Source organism: Colossoma macropomum, unplaced genomic scaffold (assembly GCF_904425465.1).
Source record: "Colossoma macropomum unplaced genomic scaffold, Colossoma_macropomum, whole genome shotgun sequence".
Classification (NCBI taxonomy): Eukaryota; Metazoa; Chordata; class Actinopteri; order Characiformes; family Serrasalmidae; genus Colossoma; species Colossoma macropomum.
The window spans coordinates 4,766,276-4,791,473 of NW_023494810.1; the positions used below are offsets into that span (position 1 = coordinate 4,766,276).

General features: G+C 38.2%; 1 protein-coding gene across 1 annotated transcript in view; it reads left to right on the forward strand.

Moving 5' to 3' along the window:
- The window catches only part of epha8 (eph receptor A8), a 158,256-nt gene that overhangs the window by 111,761 nt on the left and 21,297 nt on the right, over positions 1–25,198 (forward strand). The window contains exons 4-9 of the mRNA XM_036559745.1: positions 13,047–13,202; positions 13,643–13,918; positions 17,252–17,431; positions 19,676–19,800; positions 23,176–23,338; positions 24,781–24,886. Coding sequence (XP_036415638.1) covers positions 13,047–13,202; positions 13,643–13,918; positions 17,252–17,431; positions 19,676–19,800; positions 23,176–23,338; positions 24,781–24,886 — 1,006 coding nt within the window. The remainder of the gene's footprint in view (positions 1–13,046; positions 13,203–13,642; positions 13,919–17,251; positions 17,432–19,675; positions 19,801–23,175; positions 23,339–24,780; positions 24,887–25,198) is intronic.

Here is a 25,198-nt window from a genome sequence, read left to right on the forward strand (position 1 = left end):
TGCATTCATACGTTTTTTTGTAAATTTTCATCCAATCACGGTTGTGTAGTCATCCGTTCATTATTCCGTGTAGCGATTCATGCCTTCACAGTTCTGCATACTGATCCAAGCTTTCATATGTGTGTAGAGATTCATGCATTCAGAATTTTTACTGATTCATCCAACCGTACTTCTATGTACTTATTCATTCATTCATATTTGTGTAGATCCATGCATTCAACTTTATGTAAAAGCATGCTGTCATTATTCTTTGTATTGATTCATACATCATATTTTTAAGTAGAAATTCAAATAATCACACTTCTCTGTAGAAATCCATGCATTTATACGTCTGAGTAGAAATTCACACGTTCATACTTCTGTGCAGCAGTTCATGTGTTCATGCTTTGCTGTTATGCTTCCATTCATACTTATGTTTGTACATGTTTCATGGTTCATTTGTGATTCCAAACAATGATTCATGAATTCATGATTCAAAGCAGTCATTCATGTGTTCACGTCTGTGTAGTGATGCATGCATTCTTCTGTGCCGTGATTGCAGACTGTTGATAGGGAGGGTAAATTACAATAAAGTGCATGCCAGCCATCTCTTGCTCTTTAGATTATGACTTGTCTCTGGTGGTTTTCTCTCGCTTCCTTTTCGAAATGCAAAAAATTCAAACACCATAAACATAATAATACACACTTATGCATTCTAGAGCAGAAGAGGGTGCCGTCTTATCTGTCAGTGGCGCTTTTGTTCTCATGAAACAAATAAGCGCGTGGGAAAATTCAAAGCCGGCACCACATAGCAACTGCACGAGGACAATCCAAAGCAGCGCAAAGACAAAAGGACAGAAAGCTCGCTTCGTTTTCTTGGTAATTTGAGGGACACGTTATGTGGCTAATTCTCATTTAGATCTTTCAGTCGGAGGCACTGAGACAGAACCACCCTCACCCCTAACGACACAGATCAATTAGACATGCTTAGATAGGTGACAGCAATTCAATCAAACAATTAACGGGCGTTTAATGTTCATTAACATGTATGCATTTGTCTCATTTGATGTGTAATCACGCAATATTTTCAAAGAAAAACAGTGTCTGTTGCGTGTTGTGCGTCGGCTCATGCAGTGTGTTCATTTGCGGCTGTGGTAACAAACCGAAATGGGAGATGATGTAGTGTAGGTCGATTTTCTCACCACTTTCTGTTTTTAGTTAAGATCCAAAGACACCGATCACCTCCTAACTCACTAAATTCTGGTGTTGTTGCCTAAAATGACTTACAGATGTTAGTTGTTCAGACATTCTTCCTGGAACAGTGTGGGATTTAGTACTTAAACAGGATGAGCACATCCAGATCAGCTCGGATAAATGCAATTTTTTCTTGGTTCAGAGTCACGTCAGAGTTGTATCTAACCATACTGTCCACTTTACTACAGCCACAGCTTTCTCTGGCACAAATGAATATAATTTTTACAGAAAATGTAGTATTTAGTAGAACAGTATTTCCTAGAACTTCAGCTCCTGTTGAATGAACCCCTCTGCTTTCTTTGCATGTCATTTTTTCTTGCATAGACATCCAACATGGGATGTATCTGGACTTGTATACACCTCCATTAGGCTTTGTCCACTACCAGCAGTGGGAAAGCCTCAGAGCCTTCTGGGCCTTCAGGAAAGACGTAATCATTTCTGGGAACTAAAAACACACATTTGGCATTTTTAGTTTGTTTTTTAAACAGAAATTCTATGTGTGTTTACTTAAACTCTGCAAACACACTTATTTCATTGTTAAATTTGGGTTGGACACAAACATCCAATAGAAATTTGGATCTTTTTTTAGTGGTATCTCGGTAGATACAATCAACCAAGCTCCCCTAGTATAGATAGATAGATCCTACCATTAGCACCTCCATTAGCTTAGTGCTAACATACCACTAGAAATCCCATAAAGGTGCCAGCAGAAATTAATGTTATCATAGAGATGTTTTTTTTCTTGTTTTTGAGAATTTTTGACAATTATGGTCTGAGCTAAAAGCCTCATTGTCCCAGTTCTACACTGACTACTAGGAACTGTTATGTCATCAATCATCAAAAACAAATATAGCACTGAACTTGGTCACTACTGATTATTCAACATACCCTATTTAAAATGGAGACAAATGTATTGACGTCTTTCATCTAGAAAATGTTAATGTTTTCTCCAATTCTGCAGAAACTTAATAAACTGAATGACCGGTTAAAGCTGCGGGTAAAATAGTAGCCACAAATATTGACATGTCTGACTTTCTGCAAATTTAAACTTTATATTTGAAGAAGAAAAAACATTCCTAACTTTAGCGCACACTGATGGAATGATTTCCCAAGTAATTTTGGACCATTTATATGGGTTCATTCATCATGTCATCACACAGCGTAAAAGGGCTGGTGTTTTCAAATGGTAAGAAAAAACAGATTTGATATGAAAGCACAGAATTTTATTAGTTTCTCATAACTGCTGATATTAAAACAGTTCTTTCTAGTGGACTCCGACTTTTGGCCCCTGCTGTGTATTATCTCAAATCATATTGAAAACTCATTAATTCCATGTGGACGACCGCTTATACTGTGGAGAGCGTACAACAAATGGAGATAAATGCACTTAGCGCCGAGGGCCCATTGGGGCACAGTCTAATCATGTGCTTGCTACGCTACACAGCGTATTCCTCTCCGCACAGCCTAATATTGATACTGGCAGTGACGTCTCTAATAGCCGGAGTCAGGTCCCTTTATTTTTTTTTTCTCTGGCAGGACTCCTTAGTGCAGCGGCGTGTTTCCCCGCTGCCTATTAGTGCTGGCGAGAGACGTTTAATAACATAATTAAAACAGGAGGCCCCTCGGGGAGCGTTCAGGTAGATTAAACTTCTTCATTAGCGCCGGGCTAGAGTACGTATACTACTGCCCAGCCACCAGACACAGAGGCCAACCAGAGGCTGGAATGGTCTTTGCTGATGGAACAGTGGTCAGGAGATTTCAGCTAGTTTGAAGGGTTCCCTGGTAGTGCAGACATTTAGTGCAAGCATAAACATTATAGCATGGTCGGATGTTGGTAGGGGAAAGTGAGGCACAACCAAACACATTTTCTTTTCTATTTAATCAGTTAAAATTATGTGAGGATGATTAGTAATATCTTCCTATAAGCAACTTACAAATCTCTGCTACAAATGAAAACACAAACCTTTCTTACAGTTTTGACCATTTGTGAACAATTCAACCAAAGTTGGAGTGCAAATGTTACCACTTACCCCACAGATGGGGTTAATTGTAACAGACTCAGGGGCTAGTTGCAATACTCACTATAGAATCTGGCAAATGAGTGTAAACAATTAATTCAATACAGTTCATTCAATAGAGTTCTATGTTGTTTTAACCAGATGAACTTTCCATCCTCAATACATATAAATACACCATCGTGTTTAAAAGTTGAACACCTAAATATGGCATGTTTTTGCACATTTTGGTGCACAATTTCTATCTATTCACTGAGTTTAACATCTTGGAAAAAAACTAAACATAAAATATTAAATGTGCCGTAACTTTTGCACATTGTATTTTTTCCCAAAAAGATAAATTCTGCAAATAAAGCATAATTATGCATTAAAATGTGCAGAAGTATAATCTCTGTATGTGTTTACTTATTTATTTGTTTGTTTATTTATTTAAAGAACAAATAATCTGACCAAGGGTGACAAAACTTTTGCATGCAGCAGTGTTTATGAAAATAAACATAATAAGTGATGAAGCAGTGTCAAAAACTGTCCAATTTCTTACTATCCACAAAGTAGCTGAAAGCAGCATGATAAAATTGGACTGTATTTTATTTACATGACAAATAAAAGTTGGAAAAATACTGTTTTGAATGTATTCAGGAAAAGTGGTGTCCTCTCATTGCTTACTTTGGGAGACTTAGTCGTAACAGTGTGTTAAAACTACCTCCACCATGTAGAAGCTGTACTTTAGCATGAGTTATTTATGTGCTTCGTGCATTGATACCAGAGAACCTTTGGGAAAATTAATGTTTCCAGAACTGCTTTTTTGTGTTGCTTCAGTGTTGAAAAGTTGGGTAAAACTTCATATGAAGGTTTAAAATAACATGTACCCATATCATGGCTGTGGTTTCAAATATGCATTATATAGTCATGCATTTGAAATATTTATTCATGGAATTTAGCAGCTTCCCAGTGACTTCTATTAGAATTTTTGGATTTGAGTCAATGGGTTTTCCGTTCTTTTGTACGTACACAGAAAAACATCAACATTATGGTCCTTAATAATCAACCATATGCTGCAGATGAGGCAGACTGATTGGGTTTAAAAATGCTGGAATGCTTGGTGGCTTTCATTTTTGGCGCTGCGGTGTAATTTGTGTTTCTAAAAGGTCAATAAAAGGTCAACTGAAAATAATGTCAAATTATAGGAATTAGATGTTTTTTGTGAAATATAGCAAAACAGTAACCAAAAGAGCCAAAGCTCTGAAATGCCTTTATTTAAACTGCACTATACAACGAGCAACCAAGCCTATCTGAGCAAAACCAAGGATGTGCACTGTCAGTTGAATGAGCGACCAGCCTCTCCTCCTTCAGTTAACAGCTCCTCAAGGTCGCTCTCAATTTAGCCAGGTTTGGCTCCATCTATCAAGCACTTAGAAACAGACACCACATTTCTTTAGCAAATTGATCAGCAATTCTCCTCCTTGACTTGTGTTTCTGCGCCAAGAAAGTTGAAGATCACATAGTTTTAAGGACGCGGATTGGTCAGAAGTACAGACAGTGTTGAGAAGAGGCTTTATATGTAGCAGAAATAAAAACACTACATTCACATTCTGCTGTAGTGTCGAAATAAAAGTATTCATTTAAGAGAGTGAGGCAGTGTAATACAATTAAGCGGTTCTGTACAAAGTTACATATCCATTCTGGTCCACCCTCTGGGATAAACAGACATTTTTTCCACATGGGCAAGTTCAAATTTGATCTTTTTCTCCAGGCTAAAACAAACCATTTACTCAAATCAAGTTCCATTTTGGTGTCTCCTGCTTGCTTTTCGAGGTCATGGCTTTTGCAATGAAACAAGGTGTTTTATTAAAATCATATTGCAGGTTAAGCCACACTTACTACTTACAATGTGTTCTGTAGTTACATATTTACAGTATGTATTGTAATTGGCCCCAAAAATATCCCATGCTTATATACAGAGGTTTACCACAAAAATCTCAAGTTCATGTATTGTAGTTTATCACAAAATAGCTCATATGTACAGTATGTATTGTAGTTTGCCAAAAAAAAATCTCATACTAACATTGTGTACTGTCATTTGCCATATAAATATCTCATATATACAGTATGTTTTATAGTTTACTGCAAAACGCATATCATACTTACAGTATGCACTGTAGACTGCCACAAAACCATTTAGTATTTGCAGTATTTATTGTAAGTTGCCACAAAAACACCTCAAATGTACAGTATGTACTGTAATTTACCACAAAAACACCTTATACTTACAGTATGTATTGTAATTTGCAATAAAAACATGTCAGACTTACAGTATGCATTGTTGTTTACTGCAAAAATACATCTCATGCTTACAGTATGTATTGTAATTTGCCACAAAACATCTTATACTTACAGTATGTATTATTATTTACTGTAAAAAACATCTCATACTTAAAGAATGAATTGTATTTTGCCACAAAAACATGTCAGACTTACAGTATATATTGTAGTTTGGCACAAAAACATCTCATACTTACAGTATGTATTGTTGTTTACTGCAAAAAACATCTCATACTTACAGTATGTATTGTAATTTGCCACAAAATTATCCCATACTTACAGTGTATGTTGTAACGTCTCACAAAAACATCTTGTACTTACAGTATTTGTTGTAGTTTCCAACAAAAACATCTCACATGTACAGTATGTGATGCAGTTTACTGCAAAAATATCTCATACTTACAGTATGTATTAAAAAGTGGTAAAATAATGTCTGCACTGTAAACTGTAACACATTGACTTACTTTAAAACAAAAAGCCAGTTGTTACATAGATGTTGATAAAAAAATAACAAATTAATTTCAAGTTTAGTGTACAGATTTCTCCCTATAAGTACTGCTACTTTAAGTCTTATGCATTGTGTATGTAGTGTACTTTACCACAGTCTTTAAAACAAAGTCTCCACCACCATCAGCCTATTTCTCAGTGTAGTGCAGTCTACACTCCATAGACAAGGAGAATCCTTAGCGTTCCTAATCAAAGGTCTTTCTATTTAATTACTATCAAAAGGTCATGTCTGCGTTTCTCTGTTATTGTGCTCCAGGTTTTAGCTCCCATTTTACGCATGGATTGGCATTTTGTGAGGCAGAGCCGAAGCCCAAAGAGCTGATAATTTGTGAACAATTCGCCTTCTTCCCTTTTCATCCATCCCAACCCCCCCTGCACACCCCCTTACTGGCCATGATCCATCTTCAGACTCCATCCCATTGGGGCTTGGGGGCCTGCTTGGTATCAGTGTTCTTATCATGAACAAAAAGCTTGAGGATCCAGATGGTGCCAGTCATGGTCAGTATCACTGCAGCATGGCCTGCTGCCTGGGGACAGATTGGCCAGCTGCAAATGTCACTAACCTCTAATAATGTCACCCCAAAAAGAGTAGATGTGATGCTTTGCTCACCCCACAGCACAGCGGGAGGGGTCAGCACCCATTTGTTATATTTGTAGAAATGTATGACGTTTTGTCTTAAGGCACTCTTTTTACACAAATTCATAATAAGGATTGAAAGTAGTTACCCTGAGGGGCTGTATAGTACTGTGCAAAAGTCTGAGACCACCCTTATGTATTTCATTTCTAGTCAAAACATCCATTTAGTATGTTATTTATCTTTCAGGAGATATTTCTGAGATGTTTCCAAAATCAAACTCTGAAGGCTGATTGTATCTCAAAAATGACAATTTGTATGTTTTATATAGTATATTAGCATTAACTATATGCATACAAATAAAGTCGTACACTGTGAAAAGTGTCTCGTCAACACTCTGTAAGTGTTTGGCAACTGAGAAGACCAATTGCTGTAGTTTTCTTCTTGCTTGATATAGGATTTCAGCTGATAAAACAGTTCCGGCTTGAACTGTGCACAGATAACAAGCTGGATGGTCCATCTGCTTTTTAGCAGAGTCCATCTTAAATGAGCTTGGGCCCAGAGAAGGTGGCAGTGTTTCTGGATCCTGTTAATATATGGTTTCTTCTTTGCACGGTAGCACTTCAACTTGCATCTGTGGATGCAGTGACAAACTGTATTAACAGACATTTGTTTTCAAGAATGATCCGGAGTTCATGCAGTGATTTTCACAACAGAATCATGTCTGTTTTTAATGCAGTGCTGCCTGAGGGCCTAAAGGTCAAAGCCATCCAAAGTTTTGGCCTTGTCCCTGGCATAAAGATATATATATATATATATATGTATATATATACACACATTTGTTTTCTAACCTTTTGAGCTGCTCTTGATGTTGACCTGTATGGCCATTACAGGACGTTGTCCTATTTGTCTATGAACACTAACAGCTGTCACTAGAGTGCTACTGCAGTGTCTTAAATGAGGCTTATCTTAATTGAAAGCAGGGCACCTTGTAGTGACTGAGTTGGACATGTACACTCAAGTGTCCAGAGCATGTAGCAGCCCCTACAGTATGGAGAGGGACACCAGAATCATTTACAGGCCACATGTATAGAAGCCCAGTGATGGAGTGGCCCATTTCCAGCTATGATGTCACTGACAGAATCATTCATCACCTAGATGCCCGTCCCAGCTCGTTAGCAGCTGTTGTTTGGTCCCTGAAGAGATCTCCAGGTAGCAGAGAGTGTGAAGTTTGAGTACCTGTACCTGTCAAAGTGTTGTTAAAATGCGGCCTAAGGTCACTAGTGACGGTAACATTGAAGAAAAAACATTGCGGTATTAAGGCTGCTGTCGTCTGCAGTGTTCAGACAATGTTTTATTTACTCCTAGCTAGCGGCACTACATGTCCAAAATTTGTAGACACCTGATCATCCAATAGTTCTTCTGAAATCAAGGGTATTTATAGGAAGCTTGTCCACCTTTACTGCAGTAACAGCCTCGACTCCTCTGGAAATGCTTTACACTAGACGTTGGAACGCTGATGTAAGGATTTCATTGCCTTCAGCCACATAAGCATTGGTCAGCTGCTCATGTTGTATGTCCAACTCATCCCAAAGGTGTTTAGGGTGAACTGAAATGAAGACGTGTGACAGTAGTAGGTGCACTTGAGAGCGGACATTGCTAATTAGAAGGAGTGTCTGGATGCTTTTGGACTCACAGAGTACTTATTGGTCAATTTATGTAAATTATTTTTGTGGTTTGAGGGAAAATGCATGTACAGCAAGGCTGTACATAAACATTTTGAGCATGTAGCATGGGTGCTAGGAATGCTGCAAGTCGTATAGCTAAAATTAAAATACTTCAGCACTGAAATAAAAATGATATAGTAGTACTTCAAAAAAGTATTAATCACAATTCATAGAATCCATACAATTAGTCATTTTAACTGTGTCAAAAATGTAGCATGTAAAACATTCTTCTACTGTTCATTTTGTGAATAGCATTTTTGTGCACCATTAAAAGAGCCAAAAACCAAGAATTAACCCACATCATCAGGATTCTGTGTATGGTTGCTGTCATAGATTTGAAAATGGGAAGCAAATAGTTTATTACCTAAAGGTACAAATCAATATTATTTTATTTGTGAGTTTAAACTTGATCAGTTCATTCTAAAAAAAAAAAAGAGATATAGTCTAAAGAAAGGGTTGCCTCAGCCTCTAAATCTAGAGATGTTTTGCCCTTTATAAGCAAGTGAAATCATAGGTGGTTTTACATAGGATGTAACAACTTAATGATAATAGTGACAATAATAATAATAATAAAAATAATAATAAGAATATTAATTGATATGGCACTTTTCATACATTAAAAAAGCAGCTCAAAGTGCTTCACAATACGAAGTAAAAACAACGGAGGAAGTGAAAAAAGTAAAATAAAATAAACAAATAATAAATAGCAGAAAATTAGATATATTAGTAATTACAAAGCACAGGATAAAAGTATGAAAAAGAAACAAATAAAAAAAAAACAATGAAATTCAACAAAATAAATTAAAAATAAAAGTTACAGTAATATTCCAGTAAAAAAAGGAAACATAAAAAACTACTTACACACTAAAGTAAAGAAATATGTTTTTAACTGTTTAAAAACATTGACAGAAGTAGCCTGACAGATGTTTATTGGTAATGTGTTCCAGATCTTTGGTGCATAAAAACAAAATGCTGCCTTTCTGCTCTTTTTATATTTCATCCGTGAAATATGGAGAAGCAGCAACAGATGATCTTAAAGCTCGACTTGGAAATTAATCTATCAGCACTCAGAAATGTATGAAGGTGCTAAACCATTAAGCGATTTAAAAGCTAATAGTAAAATAGCTGATTCTGAAAGAGACAGGCAGCCAGTGCAGTGATGCTAAAAACTGAACAACCTTGATTTGAACTACCTGATGGACTACAACTACCTTAAACATTAGAACTGAACCTGCTTTGCAGTTCACATGACCATGTTTGAGGAGATTTGGGAAGTGGAAAATGTTTTACATTGCACACCATTATTCTAATTGAATATGATCACCATGAGCACTAGTACTTGACAAAATATTTGAATGGCACTGCTGGGTCTGATCCACTCGTACCAGCACAGCACACACCACCACATCAGTGCCTCTGCAGTGCTGATGATGATCCAACTCCCAAACAATGCCAGCTCTGTGGTGGTCCATTGGGGTCCTGACCTTTGATGAATGGGGTAAATGTGGGATAACAAATTACGCAAAGAAACAGATGGTCTGTAATTATAGAGCTACAAAGTGCAGGTACATGATAAGTGGTGTACCTCAGGCAGGTGTACCTAATAAAGTGCTCAATAAGTGTACATTTTATCAGAAGAGCACGGATTACAACCCAGACTTTCCAGACTGTGTGTAACCCCCGCCCGCACATTTAAGATTCAGCAGAAGCCTGGCAGGCCATAAATAAGACCTGAGAATGTGAGAACAAATTTTCCATCGCAGCCGCTTTTTCCACCATATTTATTTATCCATTTATACCAAGAGTAAGAAAAAAAAAAAATCAAGGTCAGTATACAATGGCTGTAAATATTCATTAAAATTCATTGTAATGCAAATCCCCCCTGCAATGGGCGCACTGCACTGACAGGTGCTGACAAACCAAACAATGTGCCGATACAAAAGAGAGGGAAAAAAACAAACAAACAAGCAAAACGGCGGCCCTAATGTGGAATGTGTAAACACCCCTGGACGAAAAAAAAAAAGCCTGGCGCTGAAGCCGACGTTTTCCTCACCCTCAAATCCTCACATCCCGTTCTCGCCCGAAAAATGCCCGAAAGGAAGGGTTCGTCAAGAACTGCCGAGGTCACCGGGGGGCATCGTGATTAATTTATCAAAAGACACAAGTTTGCAGTCCGTCCACTGCACAGCGGTTGTTTTGCGAGGGTATCGGTTAGATGTGTGTTGCTGATTGTGTAGCTGCTGGTAATCTGTCAAAAACTTCAAAGCGGCTAGACGGCTCTGCACCTGATGAGCGTGCAGTCCTGATGTTTATCGTGACCCGCTTTTCAACTCAGGAGCTTTTCAAAAAAACATCAAGGCACGGGGAGGATTAATGGGATAAAACGAGGAAAGAAACCAGACGGGGGATAAATATCGCAAGCAGGAATTCTTTTGGGGTCCCTGGGGGATTCTGCAAGAGGAAAAAAAGAACCTGCAATTGCTCTATGCTGATTCTTCAGTGTATCTTTATTTTCCTCTTGTGTTCTTGAGTCCACGCTCCTCATCAGTATGCCAACTCTGCGGACCACTACAGTCTCATTAGGCACTGTGGCCTGGGCAACATATTTACAACACATCGCATGCAGAGCGTTTTCTTTGCCTTGAAAACTTTTCCTTGTTTAGCTTACTTGCTAGTCAACAAATAGCAGCTTTATTCCAGTTTGAGAGCTAAATCATCAAGATGATTCTGGAGGTATAACCTCAACAATGTCTTCATCTGGTGGACAAAAAGCTGAGTGTTTCAGATATGATCGTAGTCATTTTTAGTAAAACCACATTTCCAAAAAAGTTGGGACGCTGTGCAGAATGTAAATAAAAATAGAATGCAATGATATGCAAATCATTTACCATATTTTTAAAGGAAAATACTACAAAGACAACAAATCAAATGCTGAAACTGAGAAACTTAATTGTTTTTTGAAAAATATATGCCCATTTTGAAATTGATGCCAGCAACATGTTCCAAAAAAGTTGGCACGGGGGCCTGTTTACCACTGTGTTTCATCACCTCTTCTTTTAACAACACTCTGTAAGTGTTTGGGAACTGAGGAGACACTGCTATAGTTTTGAAAGTGAAATGTTTTCCCATTCTTGTTTGATATAGGATTTCAGCTGCTCAACAGTTCAGGGTCCTTTTTATTTTTATTTTTTTTAATAATGCACCAAATATTTTCAGTGGTGACTGCAGGCCAGTTTAGCATCCAGATTCTTTTAATACGGAACAATGCTGTTTAATACATGCAGAATGTGGTTTGTCTTGCTGAAATAATCAAGGCCTTCCCTGAAAAAGACGTCATCTGGATGGCAGCATATGTTGCAAAAACATATATATATCATTCAGCATTAATGGTGCCTTCACAGGTGTGCAGTTCACCCATGCCATGTGCACTAATGCCCCCTATACCATCATGAATATAGACTTTTGAACTGTGCACTAATAACAAGCTGAGTGGTCTTTAGCCCGGAGGACAAAGTGTCTATGATTTCCAAAAAGAATTTCATATGTTGAGTTGTTAGACCACAGGACACTTTTCCGCTTCAGCTCAGTCCATTTTAAATGAGACTGGGCCCAGAGAAGGTGGCAGCATTTCTGGATCCTGTTTATATATGGTTTTTTCTTTGTGTTTTGGAGTTTTAACTTGCATTTGTGGTGGTGAATGAAGTGATGTAGTGATGAATTGTTTTCACAGACAGTGGTTTTCAGAAGTGTTTCTGAGCCCATGCAGTGATTTCCACTACAGAATCAGGTCTGTTTTTAATGCAGTGCTGCCTGAGGGCCCAAAGATCATGTCCAGCAGATACTGTTTTTTGGCCTTGTCCCTTACATACAGAGATTTCTCCAGATTCTCTGAATGTTTTAATGTTATTATGTACCGTAGATGATGAAAAGTAAAAGTTCTTTGCTATTGTACAATGAAATTTGTTATTCTTGAATTGTTGCACTATTTGATCATGCAGTCTTTCACAGAGTCGTGAACCCCTCCTCATCTTTACTTCTGAAAGACTCCGCCTCCCTGAGATGCTCTTTTATACCCAATCATGTTACTGACCCGTTGCCAATAACCACCAGGTGTTTTTTTGGTATTACACAAATTAACCAGCCTTTTGTTGCCCCCGTGTTGTTGGCATCAAATTCAAAATGGGCATATATTTTTCAAAAAACAATAAAATTTCTCAGTTTCAATATTTGACATGTTGACATTTTGCACAGCATCCCAACTTTTTTGGAAATGGGGTTATAAATAGAAACAGAATGCAGTGATGTTAAAATATTTTAAACCTGCTATTTAATTGAAAACGGCATATGTCAAATGTCAAAACTGAAGAATTTAATTTTTTTTTTTTTTTAATTTATGCCCATTTTGAATTTCATTCCAACAAAACGTTTAAAAAAAATTGGAACTTGGCAACAAAGACTGGTTAAGTTATGTAATGCTAAAAAAAACACCTGGTGATTAATTGGCATCAGGTCAGTAACATGACTGGGCATGAAAAGGGCAAATTAAAATGAATCAATGATCAAATGATGATCAATCAAAACTCAGCGATGAAATAATAGTATAAATACAATGCTGGTCTAATCAGTGTAAAAAGGAAATTATGGTCTTCTTATTTATGCCTTTTCAGCTTGTGAGGTAGGCTTCTACAAACCGCTCGCTGGAGACCAGCTGTGTGGGAAATGCCCTCTGCACAGCCACTCAGAGACCCGAGCCGCTCTCACTTGCCCTTGCGATGCCAACTACTACCGTGCGCCCACGGACCCAACGGCTGCCCCTTGTACAAGTGAGTCCTATAACTAACTTATAAGGTCCAGGTCTGGGTTAGTCTTCATTTCTGTTGTTGCCATTTTTTGATCAATTTTTGGCATTGAAACAAACAGAAAATATACCTGTATTATGTATTAGGAGGTTTTAACTCAAACCTGTTAAAACAGAATGTTAACTGAATGTGAATGCAACAAATTACATAACTATATATGCAATTTATTAATTAATTGTTCACGTATAGTTTAAATAATATAGAAATAAGACAGCCTCAGGGTTTATTCTGTGAAATTCTATTCGTTCTTTCAAAAAGATGGCAAGACCAGTGCAGGGTCTCTCATCTTCTTGAAAGCAAATTCAATAATGTTGCTTTGATTTACAAATGTGATAGCCTGGACCACCCTAACCCCCAGTAATTAATCTGTAATTAAATGCTCAATGACCCTACTGTCCTCACAGGACCCCCGTCGGCCCCTGTAAATTTGATTTCATCTGTAAATGGGACCTCCATCAGCCTGGAGTGGGGGTCTCCTTTGGATACTGGCGGCCGGACTGATCTCATCTATGACGTGCAGTGTCAGAGGTGTGTAAATGGTGGTCAGTGTGAGGACTGCAGCTCTGGAGTCGGGGGCACTGGAACTAGTATCAGCGGAGGGGTTGGGGGTGTTGTAGGAGCATTCGGAAGCTCAGGTGGAGGAACAACTGGGAGCGGAGGAGGCATGGTGTCTCGAACAGGTAGGGACAGGAATTTTGACCATTACTGTCATTTAAGTATCCATATTTTTAAATGTATTGTGTTTGAAAACCATGACAAGAAATATATTATTATAAATGAAAAACTGAATTTCACATTGATAAAGTTTAAAAATGTACTTTTCATTGTTCTGGTAATACAGTCCATATCTGCTGTCGGAACAAAACCTTCTATCTCCATTTATGTCGTTTTTCAGTTTTTGACATAATTTGAAAATACCTGTTGCCCTTTACATTGCCTGTAAATTTCATTATGAATGGACTAAAGGAAACGGCCCGAAACTACTTGGAAAAAAGTCTGGTTCCATTGACTTACATTAAAAGTAAAGTAGGATTTTTCCTTCTCCTGTAAAGTTACCATTTTGCAGATGCAAGGTTTTGTTCTGACACCATTTTGAGAACTGTCACTTGTAAAGTTACATTTATTTGCCACTTAGCCTAAGTTAACGTTAGCTAGCTTGACTTTGTTGAAGTAGATGAACTTACCTGATTAAAACAGTATATTATACAAGACACTTATTATGATAGTGTGGCGTTCATCATGCTGCTACACAATCATCATCCTGTTCTGAAAAGGGAGCAGTAGGGGATAAATCTGTGTTTTCCATGAATTAATTTAATAAAACATTTCATAATTCTAACATGCTGTGTCTACTGTTCTCCAGCTAGGACTAAAAGACTGATATTAGCATAATAACATTACATTTATCAGTCCAACAGACTCTAAGATAATTTCTACTCACAAAAACACAAAACACAAAAATACCTGTAGTTACTCAATCATAGGTAGAGTTGAGCAAAATGTATTTAATGTGTTTTCTCTTGGCAGTGTAAAAACAAGAGTGAAAACCACTTGTTTTCTAGTTGCTAGCATGCATGATAATAGTGCCAGCATTTTAGCTTTGAAGCACCTCATTCTCTAGCTGCTAGTATACAAGCTAATAGCACTAGCATCAAAGCTGTAGTGCCAGCATTATAGCTTTGAAGCTAGCTGACATTAACTTGGCAAACTCCTTACAAAGTGAAAATTCACACGTTCACAGTTACTTAGAATCGTGTAGAGTCAAGCGAAATGTACATTTTCTCTTAAGAGTGTAAAAATAAAAGAAAAAAAACAACTCATCCTCTCGCTGCTAGCATGTAAGCTAATAGTGCTAGCATTACAGCTTCTAAACCAGTTAACATAAATGGTGAATAAATGTAACTTTATAAAGTGATGAGTCCAGAAATAGTGATCAACACATCAAAATAACATTGCAGTTTACATGATGGTGCATTTAGCGGTCATATACTAGTGCTTGATGGCTGTATCCTGTCCTGGGACAGTAAACATATCTAAGTCAGAATAATCAATGCAGGAAAGGTTTAACTGAAGTTAAAAAACAACTCAAGCTTGTTTAGAAGTACCTGCTGCTCCGTTATTTCACTCATTATTAGGTCATTTTATATGTTTCAATAAGTGCATTTCTGCTTTGATATATTAAGGGTTTATTATTTGTTTGCCTTATATTGGTAGGGTTGATAGGGCATGAGGGTATCATTTATTGGTCTGCTCGTCTCTGGCGACACTTGCGCATTTTAACAGTGGTGATCAGTCAGTCAGTCAGTCAGTCAGTCAGTGACATGGTAAAGGGCATTGACTTTTGTTTTGAATAAACTGATTGAATTAATGTATTTTGTGATGTCACAAAAACCAACATTAACATTGTTTATCACATAGAGCTGGTATAAGATCCATACCGAGCCACTGAGTTAATTTAGGGCCTTATGTGTTTTAGATGTATATTATTTAATTACTGTTGACCTACAGAATAACTTGGAGTTGATCAATTTGTGCTTCACTACTTTGTAATTGTTTTGTCTGAAATATTTCTGTGTATATACTAGTTCCATTTTGATGTGGCTATTTCGTCCCTTTGGACGAGGTTCAATCTGCATTCTGAGCAGGTTTGGGAAATTGTGCTTCAAAGATTTTGTGTTCTAAATAGCAAAACTGATATATGTTTTTTGAGAAGGGTCTGGCTGCAGTCTATTGGGGCATTGTTTTCAGCAAAGCACTGTAATTCTATCCATCTGCAGGCCGCTGGCTCCAGAGGTGTGGCTCTTGTTATGTCCGGTAAAGACCCATGGCGCCACTACCCCTCTTTCTACTACCTCTACCTTGTCACTAGCCCTGAGAAAAAGAAAACATATTTACCATGTCAGGGATCATTGTCATCACAAAAATAAAAAGAGACAAAAAGTTAGTAGCATGGTAGCTTTGACTAGCTAAAGGCTACATTAAAATCTATACTTATCTTTCTGCAATTATTAATATTTTTATCCAGAGGTCACTGATCTTACATGATCTTTCTTCAAAAACCCAAACTCATCCTTACGGGCTTGTCTCCTAATATTAGCATTAGCTGGCAGGCTGTCATTAGCAAGCTAGCATTACCTGGCTAGCGCAGCAGCTAACAATGAAAATAAAATCCCTTAATAAGATCTAAAATGATAAAAAAAGACTGGACTTGCCTGTCATTTGTACTGTTGTCCCTCATGAGATCATCAAGTCCTTCATCTTGAAGTTTCTCTTAAACTTCGCATTGTGACATGTTCTCATATTTGACTCCTGTGCTCCTTTCTCCCCAGTCACTGAGCAATGCAGCGACAAAGTAGCAGAGCCTGATTGGGCCTCTTGTGTGTATTCGAAGTGCTGATTGGCTCGCAGAATGTGAATAACTCAATTTTGACAAAAATGTCAGCAAGAACCTTATAATTCCAAGGGAACAATTTGGCTTAATGTGAGATCCACAGTCTCTATGGTGATGTAGATAAATAGATACATAGATAGATACATAGATAGATACATAGACAGACAGATAGATAGATAGTAGGGGTTCTGGATAAAATCGATTCTTATATGCATCGCGATGCGGACGTGGACGATTCTGAATCGAAATGTCAAAAATAGATTTTCTAAATTTTAATTTTATAAAGTTATGTTGACGGAACACAAAAGGCGGAACTTGGAAGTGGGAAGTGCAGCGTCCGGACAGTCTGTGGTGGCACATAACAAAAACACTACTGGATGAGTGAGAAATCCCTCTGCATTAAACAGACAGTGATGTGGTTCAGCACAGTTCAGACAGCAGGAGATCAGTACCATCTCTGCAGTACGAAGACTCGTTGTAAAGCCTTATAGCAGTGGATGTCGCAAGCTCTATCAAAAACTGAATCACTTTGTTTTCCAAGTCCATATGCATGATTAAGTGGTCACTATAATAAGTTTGGATATCTGTATATTTGAATAACCACGGCCATCTATATGAACAGGAGCTGCCCCCATTCGGTTTATCCCCCAGCAGACGGGGCTGACGGAGCCATGGGTGAATGTGGTGAATCTGGTGGCTCACGCTAACTATACCTTCCGCATCCTGGTGATGAACGGGGTCACTCACTTGAGCAGTGAGCCACTGCCCTACATCATGGTTAATGTTACCACGAATCAGGCAGGTAGGAGACTCTTACTGCATTTTGACTGCCACCCCATTACTGAATAGCATAGAACTTCACATCTTGCACTTTATTGTTGACGTATTACAACTTCTGCTACCACTTTGGCACTACTTGCATATTTATTTTTGCTATATGTTATGACTGTTTTGACTGTTTTTGTTTTGATCTTTGCCTAAGGTCCTTATAAGAGATCACATACAAAGAATTTTAATTGTACAGAGAAATTTATTTCCCTATGTATGTCTGTCTCTGTATATGACAATAAAGAACCTCACTAGCATTCTGGTTTTGCTATTGGTAGTAATAAAGTAAAGTTGGTTACTTTAGGTCAGAGGATCTTGAAAACTCAATGATCTGCCTCTTATTAATGAATCCATGACTGGAATGTTAGAGTGTCATGCTATTTCCCAATCCTGGTCCCAGAGTATCCTTACACTGCACTTTTTCCTTGGTTTAATACATTCATTTTAAATAAAGGACTTGTTAATTAGCTGTGGAGGTGAGTCATACAGTTTGGCATATGCAGTGCTTGGGTACTCTAGGACCAGGACTGGAAAACATGAGATTAAGCAATACACCAGGCCCGTCATTATTAATTATATTAGTAACTGAGAAATACGTTAGCCTTTTTTATAACTACATGTGATGTCAAGGCCTGTTAGAAATCAGATAATCTGGCATTTGACTGTTTATTGAGTAATCGGTCTTTAAAATAGGCCAAGCAAGAAAAATCAGCTTAATGAACAATAACCAACAAAAACCATACACAGCCTTTCAAAGACTACAACAAATTTATTGGAAAAAGGTGAATCAGGAAGCTTGTAAAAATACTTTATTGGCTGCTAAGTAGTCTTGGCCACATCATCAGAAGTTTAATGTCCAGTGATGCCAGTCACACCACTCACTCTTTCTGGGTGGATAGGATGGCCCTCCCTCTCCCCCTCACTCAGCGTGATGTTAGTCAATGCAGATGTCTGTTAGATGTGTAGGGGAATTGGCAGTTAGCATTCTCCTCCAAGCGTGTTGAGCTGACCTATCTTGTTGCATTTGCAGCAGTTATAAAGGTGCTTTGACTGGCTTTATGTGACTCAGACATAACTAGCAGGTGCAAATGGCAATGAATAAATTGGGGAGAAAAACTGAAAGAAGGTATGTTTCCTTTGATTGATTTATGAAGTTTAATCAAAAAAAAAAAAGAAAAAAGAGACTTTAAACTGTGCCAAGCATAGGGTGCTAGGGTGCTTAGGACTGAGACACACTTTTTCTGGGTAGGTGCATCACTAGACCCAACGTACTGGGGCATTATAATTACAGGGGAAAAATTCAATTTGTAAGTTATTAGATTTCCTGTTTTAACCTTGATTTTTGGGCTAAAATACACAACACACACTATTTATTCATTCGTTCATCATCTAAACACTTATCCTCCCGGGTCGCAGAAGGTGCTGGAGTCTGTCCCAGTGCTCTTTGGGTGGAAGGCAGGAAACACCCTGGACATCACAGGGCAAACACACAGACATACACATTCACACACACTCACCGCTAGGGTCAATTTAGCATCTCCAATTAGCCTGACTGCATGCCTTTAGACTGTAGGAGGAAACCAGAGCACTCTGAGGAAACCCACGCAGACACAGGGAGAACATGCTCCACACAGAAAGGACCCTGGTCGCCCGGCCAAGGAATCAAACCCAGACGCTACCCACTGCCCAAAGAATACATTATGATCATGCAAATTCAACAGACACAACATTTTCAGCTCTCAGTTTCAGGCTGTACGCCAACAGTATGGAGGTAGCAGTAGGTGGACATGGACATATGCAAGTATTTAACAGCATAGATATACTTTATCTACCTACGTCCATCAGCAAGTCAAGCACAGAGCACCCAGAGTCATGCTAATGCTCATGTTAAAGCTTGTAGGCTACCAAAAATGCATATTATGGAAATGTATACAGTGTAATTAAATGTAATACACCAAAAATGTTGTGTTTCATTTTCAAATAAAATGAATCTTTTGCAAGCTCATGTTTCGTTATATTAGCCTAAAGTGATGATGCAAAATGCGATTTAGAAACGCCCCTGGTTCTGGTTAACTCTTCACATGGCTGACCTGAATCATTTTATTATATTTAGTCAAGTGGTCACACACACAGAGAGAACAACTACTTCGCAGTTCTTTCTTTGCAAACAAAAAAAGGTCTTAGTAAGAAATTTGTTTATCAATTACTGCTGTTCCAGCTCCCTCTCAAGTGATGGCTGTCCGTCAGGAGAATGCCAGTATGAACAGCGTCACTCTCATGTGGAATGAACCAGAGCAGCCCAACGGAGTCATACTGGAATATGACATCAAGTACTACGAAAAGGTATGATAACTTTTTTGCCAGCTTTGTGTCTTTTGTTACTTTGTTAGATCATGTTTTTAACATACAAAAGTCAATGACAGTATTGAGAAATCACACTATTAAAGCAGAAGAGTAGATTAAAAAGCAGAGTTAGCTTTTTTTTGCATTAGTGTTAAAAGGTTAAATCAGTGGAGACAACCAGTGTGTTGTTGGTCTATTGAACAGTTTTTTAGGTGTGCTATTTTAGCTGCAGGCCAGCCATGTGAATGCGGCTGTGACTCCTCAGGGGTTAACTCTTGTTGGTCCACACTTGTCACAAAATACAAATGGCCTGAGAGAGCCATTAAATGGAGGGTCAGATTTTATGGGCTAGCTTGGCGGCAGATAGCACAATTTAATCACATGGCTCAATGGCAGCTCCAGTTAATTGAAAGGAAATTACCAACCAGTGGCGGTTTGTAACTGATTTGGTCCGATTATTGAAAGTGACAATGACTGCAAACAGCGTGAGCCGTGCCAAGCGGCAGAGAGAAGTTAATTGCGGAGCGAGCCGGGAGCTTTGCCGGCTAATGGGGCAAAAGGGATCTCAGCTGTGCAGGGGAATTAGCAAGCAGTGGACCGCTCAACAAGACGACTATATAAAACAGTTCAATGAAGTCAGTCGCTACATTTACATGCACACCATTGGTTTAATGTTAGTCGAAGACTGCTAGGCTAACTAAGATACACTCACATAAACAGCACGGTTCTATCGTCATGGTCCGGCTTGGTTTTTGTTCAATTTTGTGGCACTTTCTGCAGTACCACACATGATGACAGCTTAATAATATAACAAAAAGCTAAAATGATTTCATCACAAATAAACATTGTGATCTATTTAGATGGAAAGATAAAAGGGACATTAATATTTTCAAATGGAGAGAAATTCATATGTATGCATCTTGAAGGAGGTTTCATGTTGTAGCTGGATTAGACTATGCTGGTGTGCATGCAGTCAGGACTGAACTAGCCTTTTATGTAACTTGTGTAAAAGTCTTGGCTTGGTCCAGTTTCTTAGACTGAATCTCAGATGGTTCCACCTATAAAGTCCACTGCATAGGTCATGAAAGATGCCTTCTAAACCCACCTAGAGCACTGAATGTTATATTGAGTCATGCAGCTCATGAATAGTGTGAATAGAAAAATAGAAACAGCTTTCTTGTTGACATATAATGCAGTATTTGAGTGTAAAAGTTATTTTGTGACCTACATAGTGCACTGCATAGGGACTAGGGAGCCATTTGATATTGAGCCTTAGACAACGGAAGAACTTAAGATTTATCTGAATGCTATCTGAAATGTACTCCCATCAAAACACATGTAAACTACATGACACTCTCACTAAAAGACACTCTAATTAAAAGACACACCCACAACAGGGCACTCACCATACAAGAACTCCCATTAAAAGACACTCCTGCTGCAAGACACTCCCCCTACAAGACACTCCCATTCAGACACCCCTTCTACAGCGCTATTAAAAATGAGAGGTCAGCTCAATTTAAAATGATATAATAACTGATTACGTGGCTTTTCTTGAGTTGACTCAACTTGAGGACGCAAACTTCTTAGTTGAGTCAAAAGTTCTCTAAAACTTTTAGTTCTGCATCTCAGTGAGGTAAAAAAAAAAAAACTGAACTTGTTTTTATACTAAACTTCCCCACCAGCCAGGACTCCTTCCACCACACAATCCTTCTAGTCATTTTTCCTCTTGGGTAAACACTTACGGATCACTATGGCATCGCTGGGGCTCAAACTCACAACCTCCTGTTGGGGTGAAGGCTTAGTCCACTGAACCACTCAGGAACACATGTAGCAGCTCAGATTTTGTGTCTACAAATGTTTAAAACACTCAAGAAAATATTTGTTCATTTAACTTTAAAGCATGGCACAGTCTCATGTGGCCCAACTGTCTAATAATTCATCCCAACATCAGGAGGTTGTGAGTTTGAATCCCAGCAATACCACAGCTGTCCATATCCAGAAGTCCAAGAGGAAAATATGTCAGATGGGACTGTGTGCTAGACGAAGCGCCAGCTAGTGGAGAAACTGAGTAACCAAACACAAATTCAGGTTTGTTTATCTAACTGAGATGCAGACCTAGAAACAGTAGCTGGGAGAATATTTGACTCAACTGAGAAGTTTGAGTTGTGTGTCCTCAAGTTGAGTCAACTCAAGAAAAACCCTGTAATCAGTTACTATATCATTTAAAGTTGAGCTGACTTCTCATTTTTACAGTGAGGATATTCCCATTAAAAGACAACCCAACTACAAAACACACCTACAACAAGACACTCCCCAACAAGGCGCTACCCAACAAGACACTCCCCAACAAGACAATCCCAAGGACACCCCCACTACAGGACACTCCCCTTAAAAGACATTCCCACTACAGGACGCTCCCTCTACAAGACACTCCAACTACGAGTCACAGCTGCTATAGGACACACCCTCTACAAGACTCCCCTCCTAAAAATACTACCGCTAAACACTCCCACTATAGGACACTCCCTCTACAAGGCACTCCTCCTGTAAGATACTCCCACTTCAGGACACTTCCTCTACAAGACACTCAAACTATAAGTCGCAGCTGCTGTAGGACACACCCTCTACAACACAGTCCTCCTTTAAGATACTCCCACTAAGACACTCCCAGTACAGGACACTCCCTCTACAAGACACTCCTCATGTAAGATACTCCTACTAAGATACTCCTACTACAGGACACTTTCTCTACAAGACACTCCTCCTGTAAGATACTCCTACTAAGATACTCCTACTACAGGACACTCCCTCTACAAGACACTCCCACTACTAGTCACAGCTACTGCAGGACATTCTCACTTCAAGACATATCACTACAACATACTCATCTTGTAAAGCCTCTTTGTAGTTACAACTCTTCCATTAAGCTGGGACTCAAAATATTAATGCTTAGGCTAATGTAATTGTTAACACAGTATTGTTACCTTAAAATCATTTTTTTTTGTGCTAACAAATAAAATCCATTACATTATATTTAAGATATAAGATTTCAGAAGACACTCTATTTCTCTACAATGTACAATTTAACATCATTTCTGCTGCAAAGGGGGACAAACTGCCTATTAATGCCCTTGATTTCAGAAGAAACGTTGGATGACTAAGTGTTTACACATCTTTTTTGGCAAAAAGACAGTCTGACAGTGCCTTTTTTGTGATATTCTTAACTGAGGCCTGTATTAGCATTGTCTCTGCTAGAAGCAGTCATGCTTTACCTTAGCTAATGTCGCTTTGACCCATTTGAAGGTTCATTTAAGGTTCTACAGCGTACAAACCTGAACAACAGCCTCGTTGATCCTCTTGCCCTTTCTACAGGACAAAGAGCAGCAGAGTTACTCCACCTTGAAGTCAAAGACCACCAGTGCTAAAGTTTCCGGCCTCAAGCCTGGCACCAGTTATATCTTCCAGATCCGCGCCAGGACCTCGGCTGGCTGCGGCCGCTTCAGCCCCTCTGTGGAAATCCAGACTGGAAAAGCAGGTGAGAACCGGATGAGGCAGTTCTTCCCTCTACTCTACACTGTCTGAAGCAGTATTACTGGATTTCTTATTATGAAGCACAGCACAGTTATTAGCAGCGTTCTGTATTCTAAAGTCACACCAATTTAGTCACGCAGTAAACATCAATAAGTCATTGTGGTCCATACCGCAAACCGTGGTACAGAAGGGTTTGAGGTGGCCTTCATAGCAGATTGATTCTGCTGTTATTAGAGGGTCACCTTGCACTGAATCCCTATTGCCCACTTATAATCGGCTTGGCTCTTGGTAGGTCACAACACATATTTGATGTAAGTGTCTTTAAAAAAAAACTTAAGCATGGTCTCCTGAGGTTTCGCCGAACGGCAGTGCTGATCGTTTCATCCCTTAAGATAAAGAACAGTTGGCAGTCAAAGAACAGGAGGCTCTCAGTAGAACGAATAGTTTGTTCATTAAAATGAAAATTCAATTAAAATTTACATTTTTTGCCCTTTATCTGCCTCCACTTTTGAAATATGAGGCAATCTGGAAGTTTGGAACTTCATTATCAATGCTTTTCTCAGTCATTATAACTCAGCTATTATGACTACATTCTCAATGTCATTTTCAGTCATTATAACTTAGTTAGAGCTCGGTTGTAACAACTTCATTCTCAAGTCATTTTAACCCCAATATAACTTAGTTATCTTCACTGCATTCTCTATGTCATTCTTAGTCTTTATAACTCAGTTATTATAACTTCATTCTGAATGTTGTTCTCATTCATTATAACTCATTTATAGCTCAGTTGTTATAACTTTATTCTCAAGGTTATTTTCAGTCATCTTAATGTTATTAAAACACAACTATAACTTTTTTTATTATAACTCCCATCTCAATATCATTCTTAGTCACTATGTTAGTATAACTTCATTCTCAATGTTATTTTCAGTCATTGAAACCTAATTACAGCTCATTTATTCTAACCATTTTGAAGTCAAATTAAATCCATTATAACTCAGTTATAACTTCATTATTATAACTGCATTCTCAGTGTCATTCTTAGTCATTATAACTAAGTTATTAGAACTTCATTCTGGGTGTTATTCTTAGTCATTAAAACTCATTATGACTCAGTTATAGCTCACATGTCATAACTTCTCATGTATTTCTCATTTTAGAATAACCTACAGGTCATTACAACATTCTAGACATGTTTAAAATGTCCTAATTTACAGCTTATTACTAATTATTAAAAATCTGAGTTTTTATTATAATTTCAGTCATAAATATGCAACAACTTTAGTTTCATATTCAGATTTTGATTTCAAAATTCTAAAATGGTGATTCCAAACTTCCAAACTATGAGTCTGAACTTTTGATCAGAGGTATTTAATATTTTTTTTACCTTTCTTCTCATATCTCTCTCTTTGCATGGATCTTTCTGTGGCTGCCCTCATCTTCCAGTCCCCTTACGCTACAACACAGTGACCATTATCTGGATCTGCATGGCGTTGGTCACAGGGCTTGTGACCGTTCTGGCCATTGTCATCTGCAGAAAACGGCAAGAGGAGTACTTTGAATTGTCTGCCTTTTCTTTTTCTAATTTATAATGCAATGTAAAAAAAAAACAGAATTGAAAAGCATTTACAGGCCAGATAATTTAGAGATGTACAGTACTTTGCTGAAGTTAGAGACCTGCTCTCATTTATTTAATTTCCAGTCAAACCATCAAGCACAAGTTATTAATTGTGCAGCATCAGGAAACAAAATATAAGAAAACATATACAGAAAGAAAAAAATATACAGAAAACATATATTTAGAAGCCGCAACAGCTAAATATATCAAATCCATTTCCTGCCTTCATCATGGCTTCCATTCTTT